Below are 13,470 nucleotides of genomic sequence, written 5' to 3' on the forward strand. Positions count from 1 at the left end.
AGTTCAACTAAATACCATTGGATATAGTATAGCTTCCGCATTTAGCATAACTCTCTTAGACGCTTTTGACTTACTAGTCGTTTAATATTGCGTTTGAGTGTTTTCTACAATTCTAGGTGTTTTCCTAAGGCTTTTCTGTGTTGAGGATTTTGAGCCTAATTCTTATGTTCCTGTCTATCCTATTTTTCTAGTCATGGTATTTTCAGATTCTTATTTTGTTTAATGTTATTTGGTTAAACTTCAAAACATGAGATTGTTTAGACATATAGACGATTTTGTCTTAACAATTTGGATCGTATTCTAACTGTTCTATTAACCACATTATCATTCCTCTGAGCAACTTTGATGACAATGAATATATGGTCTCAAACTTCTCGCCGTGTGAATTAGTGCCAAAGTCAACTTTTCTACCAAATTGATAATGTGTTTCTAATTCTTGTAGGACTTGGTTTACATAGTATATGGGTTATTGCTCAGCTACTCCTTTTACAAGAACGACACCGAGTGCTTTCAAGGATACCGAGGAAAAAATGTATAGGGGCTTAGACAACATTGGCTAACTTAGAGCTAAAGGAGATACTAAGGCATCCTTGACGGTTTCGAATGAGTTTCCATAGTTCACATCCCATCTGAGTCTATAAGTTTTTTTCATTGTTTTCAATATCAACCGTATTCGGTTGGCCAACCTAGGAATGAAGCGAGACAACGACATTAACCTTCCAACCAACCTATGAACCTCCTTTACGTTTTTAATACTTCTCATTACGGTAATAGCATGACACTTGTTAGTGTTATCCTCTTTTCCTTAATGAGTGAGCATGAATCCCATGAACTTTTTTCCTTCAGTGTTGAACACACAATTGGTTGGATTTAGTCTTATGCCATACTTTCGTAACGAGTCTAATACTTCTAGCAAGTATTCAACGTGTTTGTTGAAAGTTCTAGATTTAAGTATGATATCATGGACATATACTTCCATGTGACACCTTATCTAATCTTAGAAAACTTGGTCCATGAACCTTTGGTAGGTTGCTCTTGCGTTCTTTAGATCAAAAGACATCATCTCATAGCAATAGTATATAAGGATATGATATCCTGAGTACATGTGTCCAGAAAGAAAAACACCTAGTGCTCGATGCTAGTTAGTGGGTACATGTCCTTTGAGCAAGCTTTGTTTACATTAGTATAGTTGGTACACATGTGTCAGTTGTCCATTGCTTTTCTTGAGAGTCCTATATTATTAGCAAGTCACATAATGTATTGGACCTCCCTAATAAACCTAACTTGCACAGGGTTTTGTACTTTTACCTCTATGGCTTTCTTCTTCTCTTATCTCACCCTTCATTTTTTCTGGGAAATTGGCTTTGCTTCTCCGCAAACGCCAAGTTATGTAAGATCATGCTAGGTATATTCTAGGTATATCTATCGCAGTCTATGCAAAGATATCACGGTTTCCAATCAAGAGGTTTGTGATCATTAAGTCTCATTCCATATGTAGTTTTCCTTCTAAGATGATGTTTTGCCTCTCACCCTTGAGTCTAATTGGTTTCCTTCTCATCACCATCAACTATGGTGATATGTCCTTTATTAGTTGGGAATTTCATGACCAAGTGTAGGATGGACACAATTGCTCCAGTTGATTGAAGAGTCGCCCAAGGATAGTGCTGTCAAAATGGGTTGTAACTCGCGAGCCAACCCAGCTCACCACGAGTTTCAGTCGGATTGGGTTTGAAAAAATATAATTTTTTATCGTATAAGATCAGTACTCTTCTACTCCTTCGATTGTGTTTTGGATCTCTATTGCTCTTCTCGATTAGTTGTTTCATATTGATCAAATTAATATTTGATATTAGCTTTGAGAAGGGTGGATACATGTAAAAAAAATACTTACACTGAAGTCATTGTTGTGTTCTCAAACAAGTAATTATCTAAACAAAAGAATATGAAAATCTTACACTATTCACGGATTAATAAAGGAGAAATAACATCTTAATTATGTTTATTAGCACTTTTTATCATCTCTTGAGTTTGAGGGGTATGCTCCATCAAATGACGAGACTCAAAGTCCCTTCGTGTTGTTGGGCATTTTGGTGTTGCCTCAGTACGGACTAGTTCATATTATATTAATATATAGGAATGAAACAAACTATTTTTAATTGATTTAAAATTTTTATAGCCAAACGGGTCGATTCAGTTTACAATTTAACTATTGTTTTTATTATATCCTTTATTATTTAACTCATACAATATATGAGAGAAAGGAAAACCCAAAGTGGTGTAAAAACATTACATTATTGGTCTTTAAGGGGAAACTTTTTAAAGGGTAAATAAAATATTACTTGTAGGAAAAAAATACAGAACAAATTTTGATCTTTGGAATTTTAACTTTGGTAAATATTATTAATGTACCTGTCGTGATATGTTAAGCTTATGAAAAGTATATACAGAGTTATATATTATTTATCTCACAATATATACAATAAAATCATCTTTAGTTTTTGTTTTTCCTTTGTTGTAAATATACTTATTGTGTTATATGTAGAGTATTTTCTAAAAGGAAAAATCACAAAAAAAACGTACAAAAAGTGTTCAATAAATTTGTTTAAAAGAAATAACCATCATATTTATATTATAATAACTACTTTATATATCTTTTCTAAACTTATATTATAATAATCATTTTATATATCTTTCATAAACTTAAACTTATATATAATAACCAACTTATATTACCCTAACTAAGCTTTATAATTTTAACTAATCATATAAAAATCTGAACCTATTAAATAATAGGTTTAATCATTTTCGACATCAGTTCGTTCGCTGGTGGACGAGCGTTCGTTCGTCATCTCAGCATCCACTCATCAATTTTTTTAACGCCGTCCAGCCACCTTAACGGAAAGGACTCAATTCATATCAATTTTCAAAATTAAGGACTATTTTGATACACTTTAGAAAACGAGGACCCATCTGAGACATTTGTACATAAATAGGGATGTCGAAAAGGATTAAACCTAAATAATATATACGTGATTCGGAAAATATTAAGAACTTAATCTCTTTGCATCAGAAAATTCAAGCACCCGTGAAAAGACTTTGCAGGGTTGTGTTCACAACCACCAAACTGTTTTAACTCATACACGTCATTCATATGCAATATATATATATATATACTAATAATAATTTAGTCATTTAAAAGAATTATGTTTTAGTCTATGAAGTAAAATAATGTGTCAATTACATTGTTTTCTACAATTTAATGAGATGATTAAATTTTATCTCGTCAAGGAAAAACTAAAAATAAATAAAACCTTTTATAAATTAAATAAAGTCATGAATAAAATAATATATAAAATTATTTTATATAATTTATGTAAATTTTTATTTTTCTAATCTGTATATAAAATAATTTTAATTTATGCATATAGATTCATTTAATTTATGAATATTTTTTTATTAATTAAACTTATGTACGCATAAACTTGTCCAAATACATTTTTAGTATTAAATTGATCTTTAAACATTATCTTTTATTGGTAAAATAATTTGACAAAAAGAAGAAGAACATAATTATTGCATTTTAAAAACATGTTGAGTAACCAAAATGATCATATTACATCATATAATAATTTTGTGTATTCTTTAATTTTCTTGTTCTACTTTTTCAAATTTCTTGAATTTTCTTTTTCTGTCTCCTTTGATTTGTTAAGTTGGGTGACCATTTAAAGTCACTAATGGTAAGTAAACCTGACCAACCCCACAAGAAACATGTCAAAATTAGGTACCTAATGTTTACAAAAGCCTTGTAATGTTAGTTTCCCTAACACAGACTCGACCATTTTTGCTAATTAATTAAATGTTGCATTCTCGTTGTCGTTTTCACGCAGGTAGACAAATTATATGATATACTATTATTTCATTACCACACTTTTCACTTGTATGCTAATTGAAGCTAAGGAACCTTTCTCTAGTTTTGTATAAAAATATACTGAATAAATTTAGAGCATTAAAAAACTTATTATTATTTTATTATATTATTTATTATAGTTAATATTCAGGTTTAACATGAAACATCCCAATTTAATTAGTCTAATATACTATTCAATAATTATCATAAGTCTAATATGATCAGTTAATCAAACAGAAAACATAAAGTCTTACCATAACTACTATTAAACTTTATATACAAATCACTAATAAAAAAAATTATATTCCCCATCTTCATTATAAAATTTGCATATTCACTCTATCTCTATTGAGAGTCTTTACGAAAACATTATCTCCTTCTACTCACACTCATCATAAGATTATCGCCAAAAAAAATCAACACATACGAACAATCAACAAAGACCACAAAAGAAGGATAAGCTAATAATAAAAACAATAAACAATTATTGCACATTAAAATTTCATAATACATTTTATTCCAATCAAAACAAACCAATCATCATAATTATGTCATTGACCTAGATAAAACCATCTGGATAGATGTATTGATGTTAGACTATGACAAGTTTTGCACTTGTAGTGGTGAAACAGCTGGCTCCCCAAGCTACCATACAAGGTTAATCTGTCTACCACCTATGGACAAAGAACACCAGACCATAGGCTAGGATTCTAATAGAAAAACAACTAGGTCAAAACACTTAGACTCAATGTTAAACGATTGTTAAGTCAAAGCGTCTAAGAGAGTTGAAGCTAAACGTGTAAGCTTACTACATCCAAGGGGTATTCAGTTTATCTCTCGGGAAAACGAAACAATGCCAAGACAATGTCGTTGACAAAAACATTCTAAGAGACTAAAACTTAAAACACCAAAGAAAACATAAACATGCTAAACACTACTGCTCTATAAAGGCAAAAACTCAAAAGATGTTTCAGTCTAAACGATACCATGAGCTAACTTGTTACTTTGTTCAACGATGAAGTCTCTACTCAACGCTTGGTATCTTTAGAAGAAAAACTTATTTGTTAAACGCTATCTCAACGGTAGAAAATTGAAAACACTTTGTTTTTCTGAGCAAGCATTAAATGACATTAAATGCTCAACATTCAAAAACAATAAAAGTGATATCTGATGAATGGGCTATACATCAAAACCCTAAACAGATCAGTAGTAGGTGTCAGTAACAAGAAAGACATTCGTAAAATGTTCTTATCTTAGAAAATCGTGAGACAATACCTACGTTTAAACAAATCATGAAAACAAAAAAAAGAACGCTAACCAAGAAGGAGTCTCTTACAGACTAAACGATATCAACTACACTCAAACAAAACATTAGAAAACATAGAATACTAAACAAACCCTGGAAGCATTTAAAAACATCAAAGCAAATAGGAAATAAGACATACATATTCTACAAACTTATGTTCTATCTTGTGCAGGACGACTACTACAAACGTTCATCTACCTCATCTTATAAGAATCAAAATGAATGTTGGAAAGAAGAAGATAAAAGAAGGTTGATCAGTTCATTAAAAGTTGTACCAAATGAGAAGTCAAATCTGTTTTTGATAAAGTTGTATCAAAAGTTTGAACTTCAATTTTAATTTGTCTGAGATGGGTTGAAATTATGATCTTGATGGTTAAACTTGTTGAATTTTTGTTGATTGAAATTGTTGTATTTGAACTGTAATTGCTTGAATTAATGTTGAATTGAAGAAATGAGAATATGTACCATTTGATTAAATTGGTATGCAAATATGACATTGAAATATGTTTTTGAATCAAACTCTAAGTTAGGAATACCAATTTGGTCATCTGAGCAGATCCTTATTTCTTTAAAATCATAGAATGGAGTGTATTGGTTTTTTATGTGGTGTTGAGAAGCGTTGGTATGACGTTGAGCAACCATTTTGGCGCTGAGTGTTCCCTATTATAAAGCTAGTACATGTTTTCTATGATTTTTCTGATTCTTGATGTTTTGAATTAGTTTATATGGATTCAATGCAAGCTTATTTGGAATTATTGATGCTTCATGAATTGTAAACACAATTGTGATTATGAATGGCATGTGATGTGAGAAGAATTTGAAGGAGAAATTTCATGACTTAGTGAACGATTAGTGTATGCTTTGTAATAAGAGAGTTCAAAAAGTAGATATTTTGATATACCACGACGACAACTTTAACAATGACAAATAGCGATAACAAAGAACGAAAGCAAAAAATGAATGAGAACAATGGTAAGCTTAGAAGAGAAAGGATGTGAAGTGCAAGAACGAAGGAGAAGAATCACATGATAGAGAAAGTGAAGCGCGAAAGGAGATTTGGGCAAAATGTTAAATAATCTATACTGATTATAGTGTCTAACTGGTATATCTTCAATATTACAATTCTACCACCACCCTAACACTATACCGATTCTAGTAGGTCTAACAAGTATTAAAAAATGACTTTCTATACCTATTATGATTGCAACCGATATAGAAATACTTATAATTTATTATAATTTTGCCACCACATCACTTTCAATACTTGTTCTTAGTGCAATTAGTATAGAAAAACTTCTCGTTTATAATAATACCATTGTGTCACTTTCTATACTTGGTGGATTTTAATAGGTACAAAAAGTCGCTATAAAAAAATATATTTTTCACTAATCACATGCATAGTTTTTCACTAATCAATAAAAACAAATATTTGGAATTCTTCGCCCATTTTATAGATGGAACCAACTAATGGATTATTAAAGAAATTTAATTATTAACAAATTTTACTAACAAATTTTACTATGAAATGGTTAAAGTCTAGAACAAATGACGAGAAATTTGACCTCCAGTTTAGTGATGAAATTTATTGATAGATTATGACAAAATATCAATTACTAACGGTTTTACTAATGAACTTTATTCAATTGGTTTTATCGGCATATCAATTACCAACGAAAATTTATACATATACATTAAAGGTTTGAATTATTAATCTCATATTTGGAATGAAGGTTATCAACAAAAATATTTGTTGGTAATACAAAATCTCTAAAATTCATTGGTGTTTTTCATTGATAAATCATTAAATTGTTTTTCAAAATATAATAATTAACTATCAATTTATATAAATGATTAAAGTAAGAAATAAATTTAAGTGTTTTCAATGTTTAAAAAAAATAACAAATTAATCTTCTATAATCAATTAGTTCCTTTTATTCGTTTTATGTAATAAATGTAAAATGGATTTAATCAATTAACATGTAATATAATCTATTAAAACAAGAGTTCATTAGTTGTTGCTTGTTGTTTTAGGTTGTAAGTGCTAAGTGACTAATGTGTACAAACTTATTGAATAGAGGAACCAATTATTGTGAGGTTAAAGAGCTATAAAACTTGATGTAGGATAATTTGATTTGAACCATGTGCAATCTTTCTATCTTCTCTAAGTGTTGCAATCCAATCTTGTATGAATCTTTATTCCTATTTAATTGCATTAAGCTTTTTAAATAAAAACATTTTTAAAAAAAACTCAAAGTAAGGGAAAAGTCTAATGAAAACATTTCAAAACCAAATCACCCGCTAACTATGGATTATATTCTAACAATTACCCTTACATTTGTTTTTTCAGAGTTATTCAAAAACAAATATATTGAGATTTTGTATATGACTTTGCAAAATGAAATATTTGCGGGATGTGCTGCTATCACTAGGCCTCCACCACTTTTGTATGGGAGAAACTATATATCCTTTTTAAATAGTTAGAATGCAAAGATGAGCATCCTTTGATCTTTATCATCGAAAACGATACATAGAAATTAGCATGTTGGGGAGATGAAAAAATGTAGTCAACATAAGGGAAATACAAATCAATAGAAATCTAAAGCTAAATTTTGTCTCTCAAACGACAACGTTAGGAAGAAAATCAATCATTAGTGAGGATGACAACGGGTCGGGTCGGGCACGGATAGTGTCTACTCGCAACCCGACCCGACAAAAAAAATCCATCCATTACTCGATCCGCTACCCGCTTAAAAAATATCTGTGGGTATTTTAAAACTCGCGGATACCTGTGGATATTTGCGGATACCCGCAAATATTTAAAAAAAATATATTTTAATAAATTATTAAAATAATTTAAATAAAATTACAAAAAATATATAAAATATAATATAAATTAAATTAAATTTAAATTTAAATTCAATTTTAATTAAATTTAATCTTGTAAAATATAAATTAATGTTTATTTTAATTAAATTTAACTTAATAAAATATAAATTAAATTTTTATTTTTATTTTTTGCGGATAGCGGGTATCTGCGGGTACGGATAGTATAATACTCACACCCGACCCGTTTATAAGCGGGTATTAAAATATTCGCTACCCGCGGATTGCGGGTAGTAAATATCCACGTATTAACTATCCGTCGTAGATTTTATCTGCGGATATCTGCGGGCGCGAATTTTTTTACCATCCTAATCAAGAAACTTATGATATTTTACTTGGATAAAATATCTTAGGATTTTCCTACCGAAAGATACAAATATAACTGTGGGAAAAAAAAATAAAAAATAAAACCCAGGACAATGGACGACATATGTGGAAAGGAGCGATAAAGAGCAATTGAAAACAAATATAGAAATATTGGATATAGAATTAATGCTACTTTTGAAGTTCAGGAAAAAAAAGAAAGAAACACTATGCATCGAATTCATGTTGAGCATTAAATTTTCTACATAAGTAGACACCCATCTGTTACGTCATTTCATTATGCGTGTTTCATTGCTTTCGGCAAACATTGTTTATATAAAGAATACTGCTATACTTGGATAATTGGATTAACTAATGGATACACTAATTAACTAATGCAAGTGAATTATTATAAAAGTAAGGGTACTATGACAATGACACATCTTTATATTCATTTGACACACGATATAAGGATAAATAGTTATAAAAATATAAAGAATAATGATTCTTTGACACACCTAAACTTTTTACCTTCATTTAATATTATTCTTATTTATTTTTTACTCTCTTCTTTCTTGAAACAAAACAAAAGTTTACACTTTTATGATTATTTTATCTTTGTAATATGTGTCAAATGAATGTAAAATATGTCATGATATCATTACTCAAATATAAACTTTTATATTTAAAAAATAGAGAAAAATAAGAAAAGATAATTTTCAAATAAATATAAAAAATTTATGTGTGTCAAAAAAATATTTTTCTTATTATAATCTAAGATAAATTAGTGTCATAAGAACCTGAGTTGAAATCTTGGAGAGAATTCTACTTAACCACTACCGTTAACTTTGTAGAAATAATCGGCCAAAATTTTATTTTAAAATTTAATTTTAGGAAAACTTTTTTTGGAGGTCAACCATATTTTAGTTTGGTGTGTTGAAATTTAGGAGAATGTTGACTTCGTAAAGAAGGGAAGTGATATCAATTTTCAGAAAGTTGGTGGCTCTAATCCCATACGCGTATACATAACAAACCTCCAAACAAACAGACAAAACTCAAATCCTAAATCATTTGTGTAAACACAAATTTTAAAAGTTAGTATTGTACTGTGATATACTTTTACATTTATTTTATATATATTATTAGAATAAAATATCATAAAAATATAAATTTTTGTATTTTTTAAATAAAAAATAAGAAAGATAGTGTCAAATAAATTTAAAAAATTTAGGTTTGTTAAAGAATATTTTTTTGTATTTTAAATAGACAAACGGATATTTATTTATTACATGATTAAATATTAAAACATGGTTTACTTAGATTTCCTTCTATTTATTGCATAGGATCTCAGCATACTAACTTGTGGCATGACCCTTGTGGGTTCATTTCTTTGAGAGCATTCACTTTCTGCACCAGCTAGTATATGTAGGCAAAGGGAGACAATAGTGATGCATAGTATATGTTTGTGTGTATGTGTGAAAGAGAGGGAGAGAGAAAACTTACGTCATTGACAGTGGAAGAGTGCATATATATAGTAGGATCTAAAGGGTTGGGAAAATTTGTAATAAAAGATTATTATGGGGAAAGGAAGAGCACCATGTTGTGATAAGACTAAAGTGAAGAGAGGTCCTTGGAACCCTGCAGAAGATCTTAAACTCATAGCCTTCATCCAGAAATATGGCCATGAAAACTGGCGAGCTCTCCCAAAACAAGCTGGTAATTACATTTCTTATTAAATGTGTGTATGCCTGTGATATGTTTGTTTGATTATGGATGTGTATGCGTATACGTGTGTTCATGTCTGTCTTTGATTATAGAATGCTGTCTTGGTAATTTTTGGTAAACTTTAATAAGAAACATTAGTTTCAAGTTTCAAGTTTCAACCTCTCTTTTGTGTTTGATCTCGTTCACTTTAGTGAACTATAGGAATGACAATTTTGTAATCTTTCAGTACGAAATTTCAGTGCATGATCATGGAAATTTTGCATTTGCATTATTGCTTCTGTGGAAACCTGTAATTTGTGATAAATCCAGTTTCTGCGTTTGCATTGTTTCATCCACTGTTTGTCTCATTCAAGGGCAATTCTCTGCTACCTACTGCTGATAGGAAAAATAATAGTTTGGCAGAATTTGGTGACTTTTGGTTTTCCTCATGTTGGTAAAGATAGTTTGAAGCATTGCTCGCTTATCACATCTATAATTGTGGGCCCTCCTTCTGCCTATAATTTCAATGAAAATATGACACATTTTAAATGACTAATTTCTGATTATGCATGTCCACCTACCATTAATATGGCCCGTCCATCACCATGATTGTCTGCTATAAATGGAAAATTACCATTATTATTGCACAAGGAGACTCTGCCATAAGGCTAATGGATTCCTTCATCACAGAAAAAAGAAATTATTTCAAGTAAGGGCACTGCGTTTCAAATTTGATGTTTCTTGCTGTGGATTATGACTAGTTTCCTGCATTCCTTAAAGTAGGCAAACTGTTGTTTCACGCTGTTCGGGTGTTTTGGTCTCTATAATTATTTCAGTCTGTTCATTGGTTTCATTTAGTCTAAAATAGGAGAGGCAAAACAAAAGTGTGATTAAATTAAAAGTGGACTAATGGGCATGAGGAATCACAAGCCTAGAAATTGTAAAATTCAAGAAGAAAATAAAAAAGTATTACTGTCTTATTCTACATATATTCACCTTGTACAAGAGTATTGGTGGTTGGAAGTTCTGAGTATACTAAAGCAATTTTCATGCCTTCTAAAGCATGATGCTAGCTACAGAGTATTGGTGTTTGGAAGTACTGATATTTGATTCTGTTAATACTGGTATAGATGTTATCAAAATTTTCTTATACTTATTTTTTGCATTTTAATAAGGGCTTCTGAGATGTGGAAAAAGTTGTCGTTTGAGATGGATTAATTATCTAAGACCTGATGTGAAGAGAGGAAATTTTACACCAGAGGAAGAGGAAACCATCATAAGACTTCACAGGGCCATGGGAAACAAGTATGTCTCTTATGTCTCAAACCAGAAACAAGTTTTCTTGTAATGTTACTTTTTTCTTTCGTTTACTGATTTGTGGCATTACTAGATTATCTAACTATCTTTTCTAATGGGTTTCAGGTGGTCAAAGATTGCATCACGTTTGCCTGGTAGGACAGACAATGAGATCAAGAATGTCTGGAACACCCACTTAAAGAAAAGGTTGTCTCCTAAAAAAACTTCAGAATCAAGTACAGATGAATCCAAGCCAGAATCAACAATAACTTCCACCTCTTCCTCTTCCTCTCAGTCCTTTTTCTCAACTGAGAGGCCAAATTCACCCAAGAGCACTACACCTTATACTAATGAATTTTGTGACCAAGCAGAGCAATTATCAATGGAAGATAAAATTGAGCAGGATTCAGAAAAAGCAGTGTCAAGTGAACTACTAATTGGCATGACTGAGGATCCAAAAGAGTCATCGGCTTCATTTTCTTGTGAGTCAAATATTGTAAACTCGAGCCAGAATGTTGCACAGAAACCGGAAGAGACATTGGCTTCGCCCTTATCTGTATCAATATATACTATTGAGACAATTAATATTGTAAATTCAGGCCAGAAAGTTGCACACAAACCAGAACAACAATTGGCTTCTCCATCATCCTACCTAGGACCTTATGATGTCGGCCATATTTTAGAAATTCCATGGGAACCAGATTATGAGTTTTGGAAGTTGTTAGATGATGATAGCCCTGGATCTTTTCAATCAAAGGAAGTCCAATTAGGTGAGTTCTCAGCCAACCAAAACATGATTCTTGGAGAAGAGGGTGTTCAAGATGGTGAAGCAAGGAAGTGGACCAATGATTTTGAGAATGAGTTTGGAGTAGTAGGTGAGATAAAGGAGTCAAACAAGGATCATAATTTCCTACCAAAAAACTATGCAGTTGAGCCACAAATGGACCACACTAAGGCATTTAATTTCGATGATATGACAGAAGCAGAATCTGAATTGGACTTTTGTTCTATCCCATTATGGCTCTCTTCGCCTCAAAATACTACTCTCTACTTTAATACAGACCAGTAGTTGGATACAAGAAATCACGAAACAGTGATTTACTTAGTAGGTATACTGACTATGATAAATTAATCAAGCAGAATAGGTCTCTTTGATGTATGATGGGTTTCATGTATCCCCTCCAAAATCAAGTTAGAACAGGTTGTAGATTGAAGCACAAATACGCAGTGTATTGAATAAATTGTTGGTGAACAACAACTATCATATACACCATGAAAGTGGGTAGGTCATATTCTCCACTTACTGCCACTACTAGTGTGACATTTTTCTTCATGTCCCCACACCTTTCAAGAATTCAAATAAAACAAGCTTGCAAGTATAAACGACCACAACTGTAGCACGTAGAGTTTGCCACAATATGTATTTTATACCAAACTTGTATACGTATTTCAGCTAAATAACTCTTGATTAATAGAACTAACAATTATTAACATTTATTCGTATTAATTTTTTCTTTACCAAAAAAGTTAGAAAATGGCATAATGTTAATCACCTAAAAGCACGAACAGCTTTTTAAGTAGTGTGTTGGATACGCACCCTCCATGGACAATCAACGAAATAAGTCAAATACAATTACTGTGCATTACAAAACTCTATTTTGGAGCACTTAATGTAGTTGGGGAACTTAATACCTCAAATTAAACAAGAACAGCCTCACACCATTTAATCGTCATAATAAAAAGCGTTAATTTAATATTATATTTTAATAATAACCAAAATATCAAATAAAAAGGTGAGTTTGAAGAACTTGTTTTAAGAAATACGACTCTTTTATCTTGAGATTTTTTTATAGATTACATTTGTTAAGTGATCCCTCTAAATAATTTTGTTAAAACTCAGAAAATAATACTTTTTAACGACCGATTAGGCATTATTTTATAACTAATTACATTTCAAACCTTAAAAAAATGATTGAGTAGAGCTAATTAACAATACATGTATGTAAAGTTTTCTGGTCAATTCGATTAAAAGGTGCAAAATAAGAAGCAAATGACATAATTTTAAAAGTGA

The 13,470-nt window shown here is 30.7% G+C and overlaps 1 protein-coding gene across 1 annotated transcript; it reads left to right on the plus strand.

Moving 5' to 3' along the window:
* The first annotated feature begins 9,723 nt into the window (after nt 1-9,723).
* Nucleotides 9,724-12,871, plus strand: LOC124846733 (uncharacterized). Its single transcript, XM_047324068.2, has 3 exons — nt 9,724-10,115; nt 11,279-11,408; nt 11,526-12,871. Exons 1-3 carry the CDS (start codon nt 9,977-9,979, stop codon nt 12,466-12,468), a joined length of 1,212 nt encoding a protein of 403 aa, XP_047180024.1. The 5' UTR covers nt 9,724-9,976; the 3' UTR covers nt 12,469-12,871.
* Nucleotides 12,872-13,470: the final 599 nt, after the last annotated feature.

Source organism: Vigna umbellata, chromosome 3, assembly GCF_029865625.1.
Source record: "Vigna umbellata cultivar VRB3 chromosome 3, Vumbellata_1.0, whole genome shotgun sequence".
Taxonomy (NCBI): domain Eukaryota; kingdom Viridiplantae; phylum Streptophyta; class Magnoliopsida; order Fabales; family Fabaceae; genus Vigna; species Vigna umbellata.

Bases quoted from the DNA above. Each gene is read 5' to 3' on its own strand.
- LOC124846733 (XM_047324068.2), top strand. From the start codon at position 9,977: ATGGGGAAAGGAAGAGCACCATGTTGTGATAAGACTAAAGTGAAGAGA. The intron at 10,116-11,278 runs GTAATTACATTT...CATTTTAATAAG, and splicing joins AGCTCTCCCAAAACAAGCTG to GGCTTCTGAGATGTGGAAAA. The intron at 11,409-11,525 runs GTATGTCTCTTA...AATGGGTTTCAG, and splicing joins CACAGGGCCATGGGAAACAA to GTGGTCAAAGATTGCATCAC.